This window comes from Sus scrofa, chromosome 6 (genome assembly GCF_000003025.6).
Source record: "Sus scrofa isolate TJ Tabasco breed Duroc chromosome 6, Sscrofa11.1, whole genome shotgun sequence".
Taxonomy (NCBI): Eukaryota; Metazoa; Chordata; class Mammalia; order Artiodactyla; family Suidae; genus Sus; species Sus scrofa.
In genome coordinates, this window is record NC_010448.4 from 8,174,932 (window position 1) to 8,197,057 (window position 22,126).

Sequence of the window (22,126 nt, forward strand, 5' to 3'; positions counted from 1 at the left end):
AGGTAGATATTAGGGTTTCAGAATACGTAAGCTCAGAAGCGAAGAGGCCCGTGGAGCAGAGATACAGGCCTTCGAGGCACAGCTGATTTCCACCTCTAGCTCAGGGCAGGGACCCTGGGAGCTGAGGCTATATGTCAGGAAAGTGGCCTTGCCTGTTGAGAGTACGCAGTGGGGCTACTTCTGGGAGTTCTCAAGATGCCAGAGACCAGAGTCAGCAGTGGCTGCAGGGAAAAGGGACCACTGCCAGCGTGAAGGGAGGCTGAGGGGCCAGCAAGCCCAGAAGGTAGCAAAGCTCTTCTCCCTTCATCACACTGCAGTCTGCTTCCAGCGCCCCCTGTCGGCAGACCCTGAGGTGGCACCTGCTGCCAGCCACCCGTGTGAAGAGCGCCAGCCCAGGCCGCACTGCGCGGAACAGAGAAGAGGCTGGTGTGAGTGACACACAAGAGCTTTATAACCACGTTCCTGTCCAGGATATCACACAGGCCAGCACAGCGTGAGGATGCTCTCTAGAGCCGTGAGGCCTGCTCTAGGGGGACAGCGATCAACTATGTAGGCTGTGTGCCAAGATGAAAACACGCCCGTTGCTTACTTTACGTCATCCGTACATTCCACCCATGGGGTGACTCTTACGAGTTCTCTTTTACAAGTGGAGGATCTCAAGGCCAGAGAGTTTGTGCAGCTTTCAAGGGCTCCCAAAGCTGCTAGGTAGGGGGTCGTAAAAAAGAGATAGGATACAAATGAATGTGTATACCAAATAGAAATACACCCATAGACGTAGAAAACAACCTGATGGTTAGCAAAAGGGAAGCGGGGCAGGGGATGAATTCCGAGTTTGGGATTAACAGGTACACATTATTGTGCATCTAATAGATAACCAACAAGGACCTACTGTACAGCACAGGAAACAATATTCAATGTTTTGTAATAGCCTATAAGGAAAAAGAATCTGGAAAAGCATATGTGTGTGTGTGTGTGTGTGTGTGTGTGTGTGTATTTGAATCATTTTGCTCTACACCTGAAACTAGCACAACACTGTAAATCAACTCTACTTCAATTAAAAAATAAACTGAGGACTTAGCGACTCCAGCGCGATTCCCTTTTCAATTAATAACCATCTCTACACCCGCTTTGGTGACATGAGCCTGACTTAGTCACCCACCGAGCAATGTCATCTTCCCAGCAATGGCTAAGTCCCATGAGATCTGGACCACACGGGACTTGCTGGAAAGCATATGCAGGTACCCGGCCCCGTGTACACACACGTTCTCTAAGTGTTCGTTGACTAAATAAATGAACATGTTTCAGTCCTTTTAGTCTTCTCTTAGTGGTCTAGGAAAATGTCCATATGTGTAATTTGATGCCCAAATTTAGATACCTCACGTGTCTCTGTCTAACATCTATTAATGCTTTTGAAGCCAGGAGGGGAACCTGTGACACCTACCTGCTCATCCTTCTTTCTTCCGAGGAGCGACATGTAGGTTCAAAAAGAGGCAGATGTGAATACATATCTGATCTTTGAATTAACTATCCCATTAAAGTACGGGTCGCTTCCTCCCCCTCCCCCAGCCCAGCCCCCACCCCAGGCACAGCCTATCATTAGCCGCTATCTGGAATCGACAGTAGAGTAATTTGAACTCTGGCTCCCAAGGGCCTATTCTTTTACTTCCTGCTGTAGGAATACGGGGCATATTGATTAGATATCAGACCGTAATGGGCTTCCAATCTCTCTGCCTGAAGATATATGATGGAGATGACAGGAAACAGATACCCTGTTACTACTTGTAAATAGTCTGGTTGAACAAAACGGTTGGTAACCACTTCGGTGCCGTGTACTTTTACCGCCGGGAACCAGCTCCTTGGGCACCCTTTCTCACGTGATTTCTTGGAAAGGACAGGCATAGAGCTTCCTTGTGGGGCCAGAGCCACCATTCCAAGATTGTCATCAATGCTGGAAACTCTGCAGGAAGGAAGACCTCCCTTCAGTGTTAACCCTGGAGAATTATTCGAATCGCTCGATGGCAAAACCAACAGCATCTCCAGCCCCACTTGCTCCCGTGTGACAGCCGTGGGGAGGAGGACTGGAAGCGGAGCAGAGGCCAGAGCAGGGCTCCTCCCCCGAGGAGCAAGACTGGAAGTCAGACACTTCCTGGGGCCTCAGTTAACTCATCTGTAAAATGGGGAAACAGTCCTATCTCCAGCACTGCTGCAAAGATGGGGTATAGCAGCCCACTCAGAGGAGCTCAGACAGTGCCTGGTGCTGGCTTCATCGTCCTTCCTTCCCCGACCCCCACCTGGTCCTGGAGATGGAAGATTTCCTGTTGCTGGATCTGTGTGGCACCGTTCAGACCCCAAAGAGCACACAGTGGTGGCATCAGCACTGGAGCAAATGCTGGTTCCACCTTGCTGGTGGCTGCCTGGCCCAGGTGCTAACAATGGCCTTTTGAAGTTGACCAAGCTTTGCTCGGTGGGTTTTGCCCACTTCCTGCACTAGGCCTATGGGTGTTTGAGTTGGCAGGACCCTGACTCACAGCTTGATAACTGCAGAGGCAGATATGCAGTTGACTGGTGACGTCTTCCTCCTCCTGGGGGCCCAGGAGACGCCAAGAGAAGCCTCCGTGCCGCCCTCCAGTGGGAGTTGGGTTTTGGACCAAAGCGGGTGTCGTCTCCCGAATCATCCTTTTCCTTCCCTGTCTTATCTCAGCAGAGATGACTCAGAAACAAATTGAATGCTGGTTCCAGAAGAATTCCAAAGGGTGATTGTAAACTTTTAAGGGGGAATAAAATGTGAGTTTATACATTTTTAATTATGCCAGGCCTGAAGCTCCCACTCATTTATTACTCCTGATATCAGCCACTTATCTGCCACTTCTCTAATCTTTGCCCTGCAAATAGACATGACCTCTGGTCCAGTAAGTTAAATGGAGACTTAAACATGGTACCTGCTGGGAACTGACTGAAAAAGAGAGGACAGAAACGCCAGGAGCTCAAGTCGATCCTGGATTCTTTCCCAACTTTTCTGGGCCACTGCTTCCATGGGTGGAGACAGAAATCAAGGGGACCCAGCCCCCTCCTTGCTAACATTTCCCCGTTTCTCCTTCCTCCCCTGCCCCCGTTAGAGTCAGGAGATCAATAAAACCAGCGTTGAGAGCGGAAGGAACCGATCTTCATGCTGGTATCAAATGCCACATCTCTGCAGCACGTGGAGAAGGGCCAGCAAGCAGTGAGTGACCTGGTTAGACGTTCCAAAAACACCGAATTGATATTATTGGCCTCATCAGCATTGTCCCTCCTAGAGGTTGCTCCTCATTAGCCCAAGAGAGGTTAAAGAAAAGAACTGTGACTGTTGCCTTCAATGCAGAGGGATTGGCCAAGAAAAAAGCAGAGACACGGAATGATGGATGCCACCGATCCGGTGCTCTGTTGGTGCCAGGCCCCGTGCTCAGTTCCTGCGGGGGCAGTGTCTCATTTCATCCTCGCAACAACACTTGGAAGACAATCTGATTATTCCCATTCTGTAGATGGGGATAACTGAGGCTTGACGTTAGGAAGCTTGTCCTCATTTGCGCAGCTGGTCATTCATGCAGACGTCTGTCCAGCCCTTCCCCAGTCCCCCAGATCCCGAAATGAAGGCTAACTCTGAGTCTCCATCATGTCATGCTCCCGCTCTCCAGCAGCAGAATGAAGGAGGAGGTGCAAAGAGGTCATCTAATCCAGCCCCTCCTTTCTCCAGTGAGGACACTGATTTCAGAGATGGAAAGTGACTTGCCCAAGGTCACACAGCAGAGCTATGACTAGTGCACCTGATTCTGGACTGTCAGCCCCAGGCTCTTTGCAAAGATGAAACCCACTTGTGTGCCTGCCTGCATCACTCCCTTGACATTAGCAGGAAATATCCAACTCCTCAATGACATGGAACTAAAAGGGCCGGGAAGATGGGAAGACAGAATTTTTACATAATATAAGTGAAGGCCAGAAATTATTTTTTCAACAAGCCAAGCTTTAGGAGCACCTAATAAATATAAAGCATGTGTGTGTGTGTGTTTCTTTTGTTACCTTCATGTAGCTACAGATAAACTTAATCTCATAAGTAAAATGAGGTAGATAAGATTTTTTCAAAATTAGTAAAAACTTCACCTACCCATAGACATACACTGGCTTACACTGGCTTCAAAATTTATTTTTATCACCCAACCTGCTTTTTACAGTATTAAATCAAGGGGTTTTATTTCTTGGATTCCCTAGTTTAAATTAAACACAAACTAAAGCAAAAGCACTTCTGAATGGGATGTTCTTACCTGGGAGTAAAACGCTGATGTTTTAGAAAGAAGGAATAATGACGTGATCATTTGCTGAGTATCTATTCCAGACCCGAGATGCCACAGACACGACCTCATTTAATACTCCGGAAACTCTTGCAAGGTGCCATTACCTCCATTTGACAGATGGAGAAACTGAAAGACTAACCAGCTCTCACGAAGGCCAAGCAGCAAATAAGTGGCCACCTCAGTTGCTGATATGTACGTAAGACACCTCCTCGCGTCCCTGCGGGAGGATTGTCAGGGCCATTTAGTAATGACAAAGTCGCGGTGATAACATAGGAGTCACATACCGAGTGTTTGTCGTGTCTCGAGTGCTGTGCTGAGCGCATTTCAGACATCATCCTCCTCGATCCTCGCAGCAAATCCAGGAGGGAAGTATAATTATTAGCTCCATTTTGTCCATCTATTTATTTATTTATTTGGCCACCTTGGGGCACATGGAATTCACCAGCCAGAGATCAGATTCGCACCGCAGTCATGACCTAAGCCGCAGCTGTGGCAACACTGGATCCTTAAGCCACTGTGTCGGGCCAGGGATCGAACCGGTGTCCCAGTGCTCCCAAGCCACCGCCAGTCTCGTTGCACCACGGCGGCACCTCCAAGCTCCATTTTAGAGATAAGAAAAGAAAAGCACAGAGAGGGTAGCTGACGTCTCCAGCATCACACAGCTAGTGACTGATAGAGCCAGGAGTCAAACCTAGTAGGGACGGCTCTCGCCCTACACTCCGAAGATGCTATATTGTCTTTGCAGTAAGAAAAAAATGCAGTTCCGCATGGATAAGTATGGTGTCCCTGAAATACGGCTTTATATGTTTTTTAGGTCAAAAAAATCCAGAAGGATGGAAGGGGGAAAAAAAGCTAAACATAAGAAATGGAATCGAGAATCTAGAGAAATCATATCACAGGTAGCACTTATTTCAGCCAATGCTAATATGGTTTCGATGGGAAACAATTACCCCAGTTGTTATTTCACTGAGGACTCAGACGAATGTTTACTGTTCGACACGTATTTTATTATGTATTTCCTTCCCCAAGACAGGGCACCCAGAGAGCTTCTTGCCAAAAAAAATTGAATTTATTTACAACTATGGATAAGGGACTTTCGATTGTCCTCAATCCGTTTATTACCCAGTCAAACCCCTCTTTTGAGGGAAGGACACTTGACCCTTGTCCCCTGCCTTAAAGGTACCTAGATTTTCTGCGCAGCTCGAGGTGGAGTTGGCAAAGTTTCTTCCACCGGGTCTGGGAGGGTTTCCTTCGCACTGTTTTCTTCCCTCGTGTTTTCCCGGAGGCTTCCAGAATGCTCTCTGAATGCTATCCTCCACCTCCCTCTTGATGCTTCAGGGCACAGGCATATTGGGCTGCAGGGACATCCGACCTTTTCCTTGGCTGCTCTGTTTATCTGACTCATAAATAATTCTCCAGGTCACCCTTCACCGGTGTGAGCATCTCGTCCTCGTAAATGCCATTTCTACCCCACGGATGAGGGTCATCCAGGAAGTAGAAGGTCAGACAGGGAAAGGGGGGATTTTAGCGCCTGCCTGATGCCCGGCACTTTACGGATATTCTCTCTTTCAATGGCCATAAAAACCCGAAGCAGTTGGCATTACTGCCTCCATTTTCTGGATGAGGAAACCAAGGCTGCAAGATGAGTTTAATGTGAATAATTACAGCTAGTGTCTATTAGGGTCTTGCCTCAACTGCTCTACAGCCATGAGTTCACTTAATTCTACCATAACCCTGAGCCACAAGCATACTCCTGGTCGCTGTTTTATCGTCGAGAAAACTGCAGAGACGTTAAGCCATGTCTCCAAAGTCGAACCGCTGTGAAGCAGTTTGACACCAGAAAGTATGATTTTTGAGGCTGCATTCTTAAAGACAAAATGAACTACCAATTTTCCCAACAAATCAAAGAGTAGGGTTCTCAGACGGCTGCTTTAGAGGTATAAATGGAAGGGGACTAGCTCTGGGCAATTGCCAGTCTTGGGAGTTCGGGTCAAACAGGACGAACAGGAGGATTGGTTTTGCTGCTTCCAGCAGAACGAGCTTGGGCCAGACACCTCGGGGCCTAATCACACCTGCCTTCCAGGCAAAGCTGCACAGAACACCAGAGAACTTAGGAAACGGAAAATCACAACTGTAATTGAGGTCCAAGTCGTGGTAGAACTACAAGAAACGGAACGAAAACCCGGCTTCTAAAGAGGAATCAGCCTGCAGTGTAGACCCACAGTTTAATGGAAAGAGTGTCTCTTTTAAATTTCTCACCCAAACAGCTACTTTTCTTTTTTTCTTTTCTTTTTGTTTTTTAGGGCCAAACCTGCGGCTTATGGAATTTCCCAGGCTAGGGGTGAAATCAGGGTTGCAGCTGCTGGCCTACACCACAGCCACAGCAACACCGGATCCGAGCCGCATGTGTGACCTAGACCACAGCTCACGGCAACGCAGGATCCTTAACCCACTGTGTGAGGCCAGGGATCAAACCCCCAACTTCACTGTTCCTAATTGGATTCATTTCCACTGCACCACGACGGGAACTCCCAACACAGCTACTTTTGATTTAGAACAAAAATTTTAAAATGCTTACCAACAATCCAGCAAGTTACTTTCATGTATTTTTCTTTCATTAGAAAAATAGTACTTGGAATTCCCGTCATGGCGCAGTGGTTAACAAATCAAACTAGGAACCATGAGGTTGCAGGTTCGGTCCCTGCCCTTGCTCAGTGGGTTAACGATCCGGTGTTGCCGTGAGCTGTGGTGTAGGTTGCAGATGCGGCTCGGATCCTGCGTTGCTGTGGCTCTGGTGTAGGCCAGTGGCTACAGCTCCGATTCGACCCCTAGCCTGGGAACCTCCATATGCCGCGGGAACGGCCCAAAGAAATAGCAAAAAGACAAAAAAAAAAAAAAAAAAAAGAAAGAAAAAAAAAAGAAAAATATTACTTGGAATTTCTGTCATGGCGCAGTGGTTAATGAATTGAACTAGGAACCATGAGTTTGCTGGTTTGATCCCTGGCCTCTCTCAGTGGGTTAAGGATCCAGCGTTGCCGTGAGCTGTGGTGTAGGTCGCAGACGCGGCTTGGATCTGGCAGTGCTGTGGCTCTGGTGTAGGCCGGCAGCTGCAGCTCTGATTGGACCCCTAGCCTGGGAACCTCCATATGCCACGGGTATGGCCCTAGAAAAGACAGAAAGACAAAAAAGGAAAAAAAAGAAAGAAAAATATGACTTGAATTTTTTTCAGTGAAAATAGCACATAACTGTACACAATGTAACTTTCCACCTGTTGTGCAGGAGAGGTTTTTAAGGACTGTGTCCTACAGATATGGTCCAGCACTTGCTGGTGTCTCAGGAACACATCTCCGACGTTCTTTCATGTCCGGAGGTGTGGCTCTCCCTCCTGTTTAATAGTCAAAGAGGTCCTCTCTTGTTGAGGTTGCATCACATGTTTTTTGTTCCCCTATTGATGGACACACAGCACGATTCTTACTAACTTTAGTTAGTACAGCTGCAAAAGCACGTGTGTTCCTGTGCATATTCTTATATAATTGTTTTTCATAAATTGATTTCAATGAAATAAAAATGCCAACTTTTGGGTGAAGTATAGTCGATTTACAATGTTGTGTTAGTTTCAAATGTTTGGCAAAGTGATTCTGCATTATATATGTATATTGTATACCATCGAGCATACTGTATAAGGTACTAATAGTATGTAATATACACTATATGTATAGATCTATGTCTGTACCGATATATAGATTCTTTTCCATTGTCGGTATTGATAAGACACTGAGGAGTTCCTGCTGTGGTGCGGTGGGTTAAGAGTATGACGGCAGTGCCTCAGGTCTCTGTGGAGCCGTGGATTCAACCCCTGGCCTCATGCAGTGGCTGAAAGGATTGGCATGGCCGAAGGTCACACCTGTAGCTGAGATCCACTCCCTGGCCCAGGGACTTCCATGCGCCATGAGTGTGACCACTAAAAATAATATTTAAATGTAGCTCCCTCTGCTATTCAGTAAGACCTTCTTATTTATGTATTTTATGTATTTTATGTATAGTAGTGTGTGTCTATGAATCCCAAACTCCTTCTTTATCCCTCCGTCCACTTTTCCCTTCTGGTAACTGTAAGTTTGTTTTCTATGTCTATGAGTCTGATTCTGCTTTGTAAGTAATTTCATTCGTATCCCTTTTTAGATTCCCCATATGTGATGTCATATGATGTTTGTCTTTCTCTGTCTGACTAATTTCACCCGATATGATGACCTCTGGGTCCATCCATGTTGCTGCAAATGCCATGGTTTCATGCTTTTTTTGTGGCCGAGTAGTATTCCATCGTGCATATGTACCACATCTTTGTCCATTCCTCTGTCCATGGACGTTTAAATTGTGTCTGTGTCTTGGCTGTTGTGCATACTGCTGCTATGAGCATTGGGGTGCATGCATCTTTTCAAATTAGAGTTTTTGTCCTTTCTGGATATATGCCCAGGGGTAGGGTTGGTGGATCAATGCCAACTTTTTGTTTGACTTATAAGAAAAACAATTCAGTGATTTTGATAAGTGTGTAATTTTCATACCTGAATAAAGAGTTTCACCATGTTTTAAAGATCTCCTCCAGGGGAGGGACCCCTACACCACGCCTCTGCTTCCCCCAACCCTAAATTCATTCCTTCCTCTCCCCCCCCCTCAAAAAAGTCCCCCTCAGAACCCTGCCTTTGATGTAGCAGGACCATCCAGACAATAGTCAGGTCATTAGCTTTGTCTTTAGAACCAGCTCTTTTGACTTGGTCTACCTACTTATTCATAGCAAAAACTGATTTGACCAAAAAAGAGGGGGAAAAATATGTTTTAAATGTTGAACACCTCCTTATTTTGCCGTGGGGTTCGTGGTGAGGCGTCTGTGGCAGTGCCTACGTGATTTAGGCCAGGCATTAACCCCATTTTCTTTGTGTTCTCTTAGTGGTCTTGCAGACCAGAGTGAAGTGGGCAGAACAAAGTGGGATCCCCACTGTCACCTCGCGAAAAGCCCCAGGACTGCTCCCAAAGTCACCTTTACCTCTTCACTAAAACCCAGCATGGAAACCCATCGTCTCTAGTATCCCAAAGATTTATTCTATTCTCTTCCTCCTCCTTTTTTAAGATGAGTGACCGAAACATCCACCTGAGGCCCCCAGCGTGGATCATTAGACCCAAAAGCTCTTCTGAGTGTGAAGCAGACCTGAGAGTGACTCTCTTAAATCAATTCTGCTATTTCTGGTTCTAAGCTGCAACTTGTCAGATTGCTTGTGACTCTTGGGGGCACTTTGGCATCTGAGTAAATGCAGCTCTGTGCTCTCAAATCTGCCTGGCATTAACAGGAAGACTACATGGAAATTCATAATAATATTGTGTGTCAGATACACTTCAACTAAAAAAAAATTGCTTCATAGAGTTACCTTGTGGCACAGTGGGTTAAGTATCTGGTGGTGTCACTGCTGTGGCTGGGTCAGTGCTTTGGCGTCGGTTTGACCTCTGGCCTGGGAACTTACACAGAGTGCGGGCATGGCCAAAAAAACCTGCTTACTACCTTACATATATATACACGTGTGTGCATGTGTCTACATGTATGTGTGTGTACATATATGTATGTAAGTGTGTGTGTTTATCTTATCTATTTATCCATCTAGCTATATTTGGATTTGCATGCTTATTTTTCTTTGTGGTTCCTTCCCCACCTCAGCAACCAGTCTCACGGCAGCTGGGAACCGACAATCCTTTTTGGAAAACTAAGCAAATCTTTCAAAACAGTCTTCAAGTCTTGTAACAGCACGTTTGTGCTGCTACAGCTAAAGACCTGTCAGGCCTCCAGCGTGCACCTTGATTTCAGCTCAGCAAACGGAGCAAAATATCCATTTTGTGCATGAAATTGCCTGTGTTCTGCCTGGGAATCTACTTCTCAGCACCCTCTGCACTTAGCAGGCCGCACTTGGCTTTTCCTTGCGTTGGGAAATTGGGTCCCTTCTTGCCTGATGCTGGAAAAGCCATCCCCAGGGAAACAGAATTCAAAGTGAGAACCATGCATTCTTACTTAGAACATTTTTCCTCCAAAAAAAAGTTGTTTGTTTGTTTGTTTGTTTTCCTTGAGAGAGCCCACAGGTGGAGGGGGTATGATCAAATGTTCATGCTCACCCAGTACTCTGGAAAGTCTAAATTGCTCAGAACCCTGACACTATGAACTTATTTCATGCGAACAAACAAACCAGGAACAAGAAAGACAACCAAAACAGCCCTTTCTGTGCAATTTGAAATAGTATGAAGAGCCTCCAGATACTCTAAGTTCAATTATTGGGATCAATCCTAAGGGAATAAGCCCTTATCCACATTTCCAAGCACATACAAGGATTGTCATCAAAACATAGTGGGGGAAAAAAAACTGGAAGCAAACAGTTTCAAATAATAGGAAAATAGTTACGTAAAGGTGGCCCATCAACTAGATGCAACATTGTGCAGCTATTCATTTGAACTCAAAAAAAGGAGTTGACAAAAATGTCATGGCAGATGTTTTTAAAGCAGGTTTTATTGAGGTATACCAGAGACAGAGACAGCAGCGTCACTCATAAGCACACAGGTCTATGAACACACAGGTATCATTGGCCCCTGGATGGGAAGAACATTCCTAGCATCTCAAAGCTCTCCCCAAACCCTCTTCCAGTGATGACTTCTTCCCCGTGTAACCCCTTCTAACACTTCGGACCAGTTTTTCCTGGTTTTGAACTTGAAACATAGAGTCATCCCCTGTGTATTCTTCTGCCCCTGGCTTCTTCCGCTGAATATTTTGTTTATAAGATTCATCCATGTTGTTGTACAGAGTTGTAGGTTCCTTGTCCTCACGCCGTCGTGTTAATATACTACAATTCTTTATCCACTGCAGTCTGGACACGTGCTCGGGGTTTCCAGTTCTGTCCATCCTGCATCGTGTGGTCCTAAGTCTTGGATGGGCTCCCATTGGTGATCACAGGCACACACGTCTGTTAGGTATGTACCTAGAAGTAGAACTGCTGGGTCCAGATTGGCTCAACATCTCTTCGGCGTTGGCAGAGACCACCCAACGCTTTTGATAGCATTATCCTCATTTTGATTTTTCACCATAGCGTGAAGGAGCACCAGTTGCTTCAAAGAGGCAGCAACTTAGTGTTGTGGGTCACATTTTTTTTTAATTTTGAAAACATGTAGCCAAATTAAAATGCAAGATAATCACAGGTGTTATATATTTATATAAATCCTATATACTTGCTACACATACACACACACACACACACACACACGGAAAAAAGCGTAGGAAGGAAATAATCCAACCTGCTGAGAGTCAGTCATATTTTGTGGATGATGGGGTTGTGTTTTAATATTTTTCCTACCATTTTTCTTTGACATTTTCTTCTTCTTTGTAATGAAGAAGTACTTATTATGGGCAGACCTCAGAGTATGGCAGGTTTTATTCCAGGCCACCACAGTAAAGTTTTTCACATGACTGTTTTCCTTTGCCAGTACATATAAAACTTCTGTTCCAATGTACAGCAGAAGGAATAGAGTCGATATTTGATACCAACTTTACATGGAGTGTAATCTCTTAAAACATAACATCACTGTTAGACACCTGCATGTATTATAAGTCAACTGCACTTCCATTAAAAAGCCTTAAAAACTTTAAAAAAAAAAGTTCCATTTACACTTTACTATAGCTTGTGAAGTATGCAACAGCGTTATGTCTAAACCACCATTAAGGTACATACCTTAATTTTAAAAATGCTTTACTGTTCAAAGAAGATGCTTGACGTCATCTGAAATCAGATGCCAAGGAAACCACCCCCTCCTTTTCCCTGCCGATCCGTTCATCATAACCGCAGTGAAACATTAGCAACAACAGTAACGAAAGCTTCAATTCAAGGAATAATCAATCATGACTCCATTTAGCAGGAGAAACCGTAAAACAGAGAGATGCACACGCTCTTGAACCATGAGTCAGAGAGGACACAGAAAGGCGAAGGTGTTTTTAAGAAACTTCGCAAAGAGAGGTACCCACACAACACACTCTTCCCGGCAAGAAAAAATCTTGGTGAAAGCCTCTCTCGCTCCTGCAGGTAACATCCGACGAGGGTCTCATTTCCTTGCTCGATAGCATCGTCATTAAACACTCACCCATCACAAGCAACATGTTCATCATTTTAACATTCCTCCCAAGACGGGGTCTGAAGTATGGATTGTGAAAACATAGACCCCGTGGCTTGGAGGGGGCGGAGGGAGATCTGTCAGTGTTCTAGAAAATCGATGTGGATTTCGGATACCAGAGGGGTTTTAACTAAGGCCATCTTCACGCCTGAAACAAACAGGTGTAACGGGGCAGCGAACAGCTCTCTTTCATGCTACAAGGCTGGGGGAAGCACACAGAAGGTCTTCAGAAAAGGCGCAGGCATTTAGCTCGGAGAGCTGGTCCTGCGGCCGGAGGGCAGCGCTTTCCTCCCCCCATCTCTTCTCAACCTCAGGGAATCACAGAATGTACAGTATTTGTCAGAACGGATGTGGGGTTAAATCTGGCTATTGCCTCTTCCTAGCTATTTAATTTTGGCCAAACCACTTAATATTTTCTGAGCCTCAGCCATCTGGGTGATGGTAATACCACTTCTACGTTATAGGAAGTATTAAATTGAAATAATGTGCATAAAGCACCAGATAGAAGGTAACAACTGTTTTAATTGAGGTAGTAATATTTGTAATAGAGTTTGGCCTTCCTCCCAGGATTAAAAAAAAAAAAAAAAATTACTGGTGGTGGGACAGGCCCTGAAAGTTTTCAAGGATAGAGAATTCCTTCCTCCACTGGTCTGCTGGATGACCACTTTTTTGATCTCCAGAGGCCTCTGTGCTGGTGGGGATACCAGCAGGTCGAACCTAAGTAACTTGAACACCGTGGACATTTGGGGCCAGATAATTATTTGTTTTGCGAGCTGTCTTGTGCGTCGTAGGGTGGCGAGCAGCATCCCTGGCTTTGACCCACTAAATGCCAGCAGTACACCCACCCCACCCTGGTTGTGACAACCAGTAATGGCCCCAGGCATTATCAGATGTCCCCTCGGGGGGCACAGCGACCTTTGGTTGAGGGTCGCCTGGTGAGTCAATGAATAAAATGCAGTAAGGAGGGTCAGAGATGTGCCCAGATCACCTGGCCAGCTAAGATCAGAAGTCAGGGAGTGAGTTTCCTAAACCTCACACTTAAATACCAAAGCTATACCTCCTCCTAGGCCCAGAATATAAAGTTAAGAAAGCTCTGGCTTTGCGGGAATTTGAGGGGGTAGAAGGAGCCTTTGCAGGAAAAACTCTGCTGTGACCAAGGGACCTAATAAGCCATCTGACAACCTGGCCACCTGTGACAGTTCCCGGTAAATATTTTCCTTCGAGAAGCTCTCTCTCATTCCAGCAACACTGCCATCTCTCTTGGTCCCTTCGTGGTACTTAAGAAAAATATGACATTTGGCCCCAAACCATTATCTCCTCTTTATGAACAAGACTTGGCAATGGATGTCTTTTGGCTTAAAAAAAAAGTCAAGTCTACTTTCAAAGATGGAGACTTGTCTCCACCGAGGAATCCGAATGACTGTATTGTAGGCTTAAAAGGCAAATTAAATGAAACCACTTGATTATGCTCAGATATGTGTCTGGTATCCCAAGGGGACAGATTTCACTGACATAAGTGACCCTGGGGGTGACTTGTTCAAAGTAGTTCCTCTTGCTCCTAGAATCCCACCTCTGTAGTTGAGCTGGATCCGTCCTAGGCATCTGGGCAAGCCCGGTATTACATTGGTGGTGCGCTGCTTTAATGACCCAGCCACAAGGTGCATTCATGTTCCTCTCAACTAATCTTTGCCATAGCTCCTTAGACGTGTTATTATTGTCGCTGCTTTTACGTGTGTGGAAACCGAGGCTCAGGGAGATGGACATCCATCAGTCAACATCTGGCCGAGACTGGGCTTCACTTCCGGTTCTTTGGTTCCAAAAAGTGGCGGGCGTCTGGTTGGAAGCAGGCCCTGGGGAAGGGGGAGTCTGGCTTTGGAGCCCATCCCTGTCTCTTCTCCCCATCATAGCTGGGCCTCCAGAAGACCCAGGAGCAGTCTCCAAGTGGCAGCGCTCAAGTTGCTGGATACACCTAGGGCCATGTGGAGGTGGGTCTGTCTGCGATGCCACAGAGCCCAGGGCAGTGCCAACACACGTGTGTGCTTGTGGGCACATACAAAATGCATGAAAACATGAATGCCGGGACATCACCCTAACACAGGTCAACACGTTGTCAAAGCTGGGAGGCGGGGGGAAGGGACTGGCCTCAGACAGAGTCCCCAGTTGGCTCGACTTGTGTCTTTATTGTCCCAGTCTACCTTCAGCGCCCACCTCCTCACCCACCCTTCCTACGTTTGCACATGTTTGGTGTGCTCATTTTAGGACTGCTTCTCCATGTACCACCTCCTGCTTATCTGCATCTTTTTGTGCCTCAGACTCTTCTCATCCGTAGTGTATGAGGCTCTGCTCCAAGAACACCAGTGGAATAGAAGAGCGATAAGGTCAGAGGTTTCATACTCCTGGGTCCTCGGCCCCCAGCTGGGTCCTCGGCACATAGAAGGGGAGGGGAGGGAAAAGCAGAGGCTGAGGCAGATCCCCAAGGCTGGAACGCAAGGCCTGCCACCCACTGACCATGTGACCGTTAACACGTTCCGCTGTCTGTAGTAGAATGAGGGTCCCCCAAAGACGGCCACCCCCTAATCCCCAGACCCTGTGAATTCACCTCTTCATTGGCAAGAGAGGACTCAGGGTGCAGACAGACTTAAGGGTGCTGACCAGCTGACCTGACAATAGAGAGTCTGTTCTGGATTCTCTAATCCCAAGGGCCCCTTAAAACTGGAAGCAGGATGCAGAAAAGGAGTCAGTGCCAAAGTGATGCTGTATGAAAAATCCTGGACCCTCTGCTGGAGGGTTTGAAGATGGAAGGAGCCAAAGCCAAGAAATGCAGGTGGCCTCCAGAGGCCAAAAAATGAAGAACGTGGGTCCTTGGATAGACCCTTCAGAAAGGAGGGCACCTGCCAATACCTTGATTTTAGGCCAGCAAGACCCACGTGGGGCTTCTGACCTCCAGAACCTTAAGAGGACACTTTTGTGTTGTTTTAAACCACTGAATGCAGAGGAATTTCCTGTAGTGGCATTAGATGTCAGTGTACTGTCAATGGCTTGATTTCACCATCTTGAAAATGGGGTCAGCTACTGCATAGACCTCGTGGTATTGCTGCATAGACTAAACGTGATTATATGCGCAGTTCGTGGAGGGCAACCTGGCTGGCACCGTCCATTTCCCTGCTTTTATCACATGTGCAGAAACAGTTTTTGAACGAATGAATGGCTGGAAGAATGAACAAAGGTGATTGAAGCAAGAAACCCAGAAAGGGAGAAGGATGAGAGTATTTGCAGGTGTAAGGATGAGTGTGTAAACAGATAGTTCTTTGTCCATTGCCATTCTCCATGAAGCTTAAAGACTGTGGTAACCAGGCCCTTCCTTGGTTTTGTTTCTGTGTGGCTAGCCATCCTTCTCCATGCCACCCCACTGATTCTCTCCAGAAACGGATGGCTGCAAAGCCTCTTGGATCCCTCAGTCCAGAAACAAATGATAATAATACAACAATGAAAATAAACGATACCCCTGAGAACAGTGGATGGTAGGAATTGGCGGATTGACCACAAGGTAAAGGGATGGTGTCGCCGCCATGATAATGCCTCAAAGTCATTTGTTTTCACACCCTTCATTAAACAAAAACAAAAACAGGGAGTTCCCTTCGTGGCTCAGTGGTTAATGAACCCGACTAGGATCCTTGAGGATGTGGGTTTAAGCCCTGGCCTCACTCAGTGGGTGAAGGATCCATCGTTTCTGTGAGCTGTGGTGTAGGTTGAGGATGCGTCTTGGATCCTGTGTTGCTGGGGTTGTGGTGTAGGCCACAGGCTGTAGCTCTGATTCAACCCCTAGCCTGGGAACTTCCATATGCTGCAGGTACAGCCCTAAGAAAAAAACAAAGCAAAAGCAGAAGCAAAACCACCGTTGTGTTGGGATATAGTTGACCTGCAGGGCTGTGTTAGTTTCAGGTGTATATCAAAGTCAATCGCTTATGCAGATACATCTATCCATTCTTTTTCAGATTCTTTTCCCATAGGGGCCACCGCAGAGCAGGGAGTAGATTCCCGGGGCTATACAGCAGGTCCCTGTGACGTAGCGATTTGAAGCGCATGGTGCTGTGTGTGTGAATCCCACCCTCCCAATTTCTCCTTCCCCCATCACACCCTTCATTTCTGTCTGTGGGAAACAGTCCACCCTGAAGAAACCTTGTCTCCACCAAGATGTTTTTTTCCTTCTTCTTCCTCCTTTTTATTTTTTTTTTCCTCTTTGCCGTTCCCCTGTCCCAGGCTATCCGACATCTAACCTACAACAGAACAGCCCGCTCTGTCTTCACTCCCCAGCATTTTCTAAATATTCGCATTCCTCAGATGCCAGCTCCTTCCTTATTTTCTCAATTCTGTATTTGTTTATCCTCAAAAGCTCCTTTGTAGCTGCCCACAGGGATCTGGGAAAATGTGGAGGCCAGGCCTCTTCCCTTGGGCGGCCCCGGGCCCACCCAGGGCCCCATTTTCCATTTCACCACCTCTGGCACTTTCCTGAGAACATAGCTGACTGTGAGGCCCCTGTGGGCCGAGCAGCTGACCCAGCCCTGCAAACGCAGATGGGCCTTGAAGGAGCTGGGTCCTGGTGAGGGCAGGTTCGCTGTAACCTTGGGGGAGGATTTTTAAACCAGTGGTTCACGTTTTGCAAGTAGGAGCTCCACCGTTCCGCCTGAGCCCCCTCAGATAGACCTCAGAGTCCAGAGTATTTAAAAACCAGGGATCGGAGTTCCTGTTGTGGCTCAGCCGGTTAAGAACCCAGCTAGTATCCATGAGGACGCAGGTTTGATCCCTGGCCTTACTCAGTGGGTTAAGGATATGGCATTGCCGTGAGCCGTGGTATAGGTCGAAGATGTGGCTCCGATCTGGTGTGGCTGTGGCTGTGGTGTAGGCCGGCAACTGCATCTCCGATTCAACCCCTAGCCTGGGAACGTCCCTAAGTCACGGGTTTGGCCCCAAAGAGAAAACAAACAAAACTAAGGATCATATCATGGTCGGTGTGCCCTGACTGAGCACCCATGAGGGTTGCAGGCCTTCACCGCAGATTGTAAGGTAATGAGAAACCACCCCACCCTCTCCCCTGCTGCTGCAGCCCCACCTTGCCCTCTGCGGGGACTGGCAAGCCCTGTGGAAGGCAAGCCAGGGAGAGGGTTGGAAGTTAGCGAGCTGTGGCCTGGCATGCCTGCCAAGGCCAGCCCCAGAGGGGGAGAAGGAACTCTTATTTCTTTGGTCACCCAGAGGTAGTTCTCTCCAGGACGGGCTACAGCCAGACTTACCAGTCCTGGAGTCTAGAATCATTTCTTCTTTGGGGCGAAAGTCGTTTCCTTGCTTCACCCTCCTGACTGCCTCCTCACTGCTCAGAGTTCCTCAGAACCTTCTGGAATCCTGCTCTGACCTGCTTCTTTGCCCTGCCCTCCTCCTCACACACATCTGCCTTTCGGCTGCCCAGCATTGTCAGTGCATCCTCTCCGCTCTCCGTGCTGCCCAGACTTCAGTGCCTTTGTAAAAACACCCTTCCCTGCCTGGGTAATTCTCAGTCACCCTTCAAGCCTCAGTGTGGCGGTCTCTTCTCCAGCTCCATTAGAGGGTGGTCCTTACTGATTGACAGGTGGGGCACGGAAGGTCCCAGGGTTTCCACATGTTCACCATCCCCAGCATTTTGCACCTGCTGAGCCATTTACTCTTCCCTACCACACTGTGAATGCAGGACTGCCGACCCATTTTACAGATTGCGGAACTGAGGCCAGCAGGCTTAAGCGACTTGCCCAAGGTGGCAACGCCGACAGGAGGCAGCACTGGGACAAGCAGCCCAGCTCTGGGGTGGCGTGGGCTCTGTGCTTGGCCCGCACCAGCTTCTCTGTAGCTCTGTGACCTTGGATGGGTTACTTAGCTATCTCTGAAGTGAAGTTGTTTCCTCTAAAAGATAGGGGTTTACAAAGAGCACTGCCTTGAAAAGGGAATCACAGTCTGGATAGCTGTAATTACAGTGTTTCCTACCCATCTACCGTGGAGTAAAATCTCAGTTAAGATCTGGTAACTATGTTATTGCCACTAATTATCCTTAGTGTGGCTTCCGTCACGGCTCTGATGACACCGGACCTCATCGTAGCCTGAATCCCCACACTGGGAAGGAAACTGAGGTGGGGCCCAACGCAGGGCTTAGCAGACGTGGGAATTTAGCAGCCGAGGAACAAATGATTGCATCTAGTCTAACACCCTTACCCAGCAGGTACATCTTGCGCATTTAATGAATATTAATAATTATCACCATCCAAACAGTGTCACTGGCGTTGTTTTCTTGGACAGTGTAACAGCTCCCTCTCCCGCGGGGGGACTTCTCCTTTGTCATTTGTGTTTAATGAGAGACAGTCACAGCCTCCTGGTGGATTCAGAAGACATACTGCAGGCTCTGCAGCCGTAGGCCCTGGGGAGTGATAGCAGGGCTCTTAAGCCATATCACCCGATGAACTGGGTTCCTTTGGTTGTTCGGAATCATGGTGCGGACGGTGGAAAAGTCACCCGAGGTAAAAGCCAAAACAGCCCAATCATTTACCCGCTATGAGAATCACTGACCACAGGGCCAGGGTCAATATTAGGGCAAGTTACATATCAATGGGGGGTCACTAGTCTCTCTTCTCCCCAGTTCCGGGAGAGCAGATTGGCCCTGGGCCAGCCCTCGGGAGCGGGGAGCCGGCCGTGTGGACTCTAACCGAGAAAAACAAGATGCTAGGAGGTTTTATGCTCCTAGAGCTTAAAGGTCAAACCGAGCTGTGGTCGCCATGTCCAGATGCTTTCCGGATGTGCTGTCCACAGAGAAGAACAGCCTGCGGGAAGGAACCCGGAGGCCCCGAGCGCTCATGACAGCAGGGACAGAGGCGCACTTCCTGGATGTCCCCGGGGGCTCCGGAAAAGTGGCAGATACCACGTTTAGGGGCCGAGCCAGGGCCAGGGGAACTCGGGAGGAGTATTGCCGTTCTCGTTACTAGTTATGCTAGTGACTCTTCGTGGAGCACATCCAGGGGGACCAGAGACTGTGCTGGGTGATTTCAGTTGTGACATCACTTAGCCATCAGAACACCTCGGGGGCAGGGCAGCGGCGGGGGGGGGGGGGGCATTACCACAGTTACACAAATAACGAAGCTGGAAAGTTTGAATTGGCCAAGCTCATTGTCTAGTAGGTGGCAGGGGAGGGCTGGCTGACCCAGTGCAGCTTGCCTCCAAACTCAGCCTCGGATGGACACGGATACTTGCCCACCCCAAGCCCATCCGCTCCTTGGTCTGTAGTCAGAAGACCCTGATTTCATTCAGAGCAGCCACGTGCTCCCCCGACCCCACCCCACCCCCGGGAGATGCTGGCTCTCCCAGAACCCTTTGCAGCTGGGGAGACCACGGAACAGAACCGGCAGAGAAAGCCCACTGGAAGGGGGATACCCTTTTAGGCACGTGTTGACTTTCCTGGATAAAAAGGGGAAGGTCCCGTCTATGCCTCTTCCTCCTGCCTCAAGCACGTTCTTGAGCCTGGAGAGAAAGAGGGCCTCTTCTTAGTGTTTTCTTTTTTCCCCAGTTTTATTCAGGTATAATTGGCAAAAACAAATGTATGTATTTAAGGTGTGACGGGCGGGGGGGGGGATTAGACAGTGTATATATTGTGAAATGACCCCACCCTCAAGAACGAACACAACCACACCTCCCAGAGTTACGTGTGTGTGTGTGTGTGTGTGTGTGTGTGTGTGTGCGCGTGTGTGGTGAGAATACTGGAGATCTACTCTCTGCTCTTCACAAACGCCAGGTAGACAACGCTGTGCTATTTACCAGAGTCCCCAGGCTGCGTTTTAGAGCCCCTGAACTTCTTCGTCTGATAATTGAAAATGTGGACAATGGATGAATGGATAAAGAAAATTATGCACACGCACATACACAAGGGGAGTATTCTCCAGCCATGAAAAGGACATCCTGAAGTTGGAGACAGCATGGAAGAACCTCGGGGACGCTATGCTCAATAAGCCAGATGCAGAAAAACCAGCAGTGCGTCATCTCACGCACACGTGGAGAAGGAGAAGGAGGAAGCCTGCTTGGGCACAGAAGCCTTCGTGTGCTCAGGAAGGAGAGACAGAGGACCTCCCAGAGACCTCAGAAGGGGGGCCCTTGAAGTCACCTGCAGCCTGGCTGCTGGGGACTTCTCATTCACACACAGCCATGGGCTTCACCGGCCAGGGCTCCCATTGCCTCCAGCAGGGCAGGTGTACTGGAGGGCGTCTCCCTTCCTGCTTTCCGGGAAGGGAAAGAAGAAGCTAGAAAGGAAAGGGGAAACGGCCAAAAGGTCCAAACTCGCAATGACCTGTGGAACTTGGTAACCAACACACGTTCCGCAAGACTGGTTCGGCTGCCTGTTATTCTCCCTGGAGCTGGGGGAACTGGTTCTGCGCCCAGTGGCCAGCGGAGCCACTGGGAGGGTTTGAGCAATCTGCCCGACCCTCTCCTTGCACTTAGCATGTACGAATGAGCATTTAATAAGCAGCACCCAGGCAGGCAAACTGAAACAAAGCAACCTCGTCCCCACTTCACAAGCAAAGACACTCAGATGAAGATGTCAACAGCAGCAATAATGAGGGGCCACGCAGGCCTCATCGGAGTCAGGGGCACAGTTAGAACCCAGAGCTGCCTGAGGCCGGCAGGCCTTGTAATTAGCCACTGTGATGCGATGCTTCTGAGGCCCTCGCTGGTTGGAATAATTAACGCAGGTACAGTTCGTTTCGATGGGAGCCAAGGCTTGGGGATCTAGATGGATGAAGTGAGGTCCTGACACTCTTTTCTGCCACGTGCAAGTTTTGGGATTGGGAGACTCTGCAAAGTTTAATAAATGTCAAACTGGGGGGTCACATGGCTCTTGGAGTGTTCCTGAGACCTGTGCCAAGGACTTGGCCACCTGTGGGCCACATATTTTAATCCCATCCTTGGCCTTCCCCCAGCTAAGATGTGATGTTTATCTGGGGAGTAGCTGGGCCAAGGGTTCTGCAAGTGTCGGTTTCTGATCAGCAGCATCGGTATCACCAAGAAACGATAGAAATAGAAATGAAATTCTCGAGCCTCACCTCAGACCCATTGAATTAGAAACCTTGGGGGTAGCGCCTAGAAATCTGCATTTTGGAGTTCCCGTTGTGGCTCAGCGGTAATGAACCCAACTAGTATCCATGAGGATGTGAGTTCAATCCCTGCACCTGCTCATGGGTTAAGGTTCCCATGTGGCTGTGGCTATGGCATAGGCCAGCAGCTGTAGCTCTGCTTTGACTCCTAGCTTGGGAACTTCCATATGCTGTGGGTATGGCCCTAAAAAACACACACACATGCGCGCGCGCACACACACACACACACACACACACACACACATGCACACAGAGAAAGAGAAGAAATCTTCATTTTGATAAGCCTTCCCTTGTATTCTGATAGACACTCAGGTTCAAGAAGCAGTCACTGGACGGGCCAAAGAGAGGGGGCCTCTTGCTAGCACGAGGCAGGAGTGCCGCGGAGCCTTCAGAGGTGTGCAATTCTGCAGCAGAGGCCTCCTCCTCTGGCCCTCGCTCAGTCCATACCCTCTCCCAGAA

The 22,126-nt window shown here is 48.1% G+C and overlaps 1 protein-coding gene across 1 annotated transcript in view; it reads left to right on the top strand.

Moving 5' to 3' along the window:
- LOC106510465 overlaps positions 1–22,126 on the top strand; it is a 419,655-nt gene that overhangs the window by 255,433 nt on the left and 142,096 nt on the right. Inside the window, exon 4 of the mRNA XM_021097070.1 lies at positions 11,218–11,321. Within this exon, the coding sequence (XP_020952729.1) occupies positions 11,218–11,321 (104 nt within the window). The remainder of the gene's footprint in view (positions 1–11,217; positions 11,322–22,126) is intronic.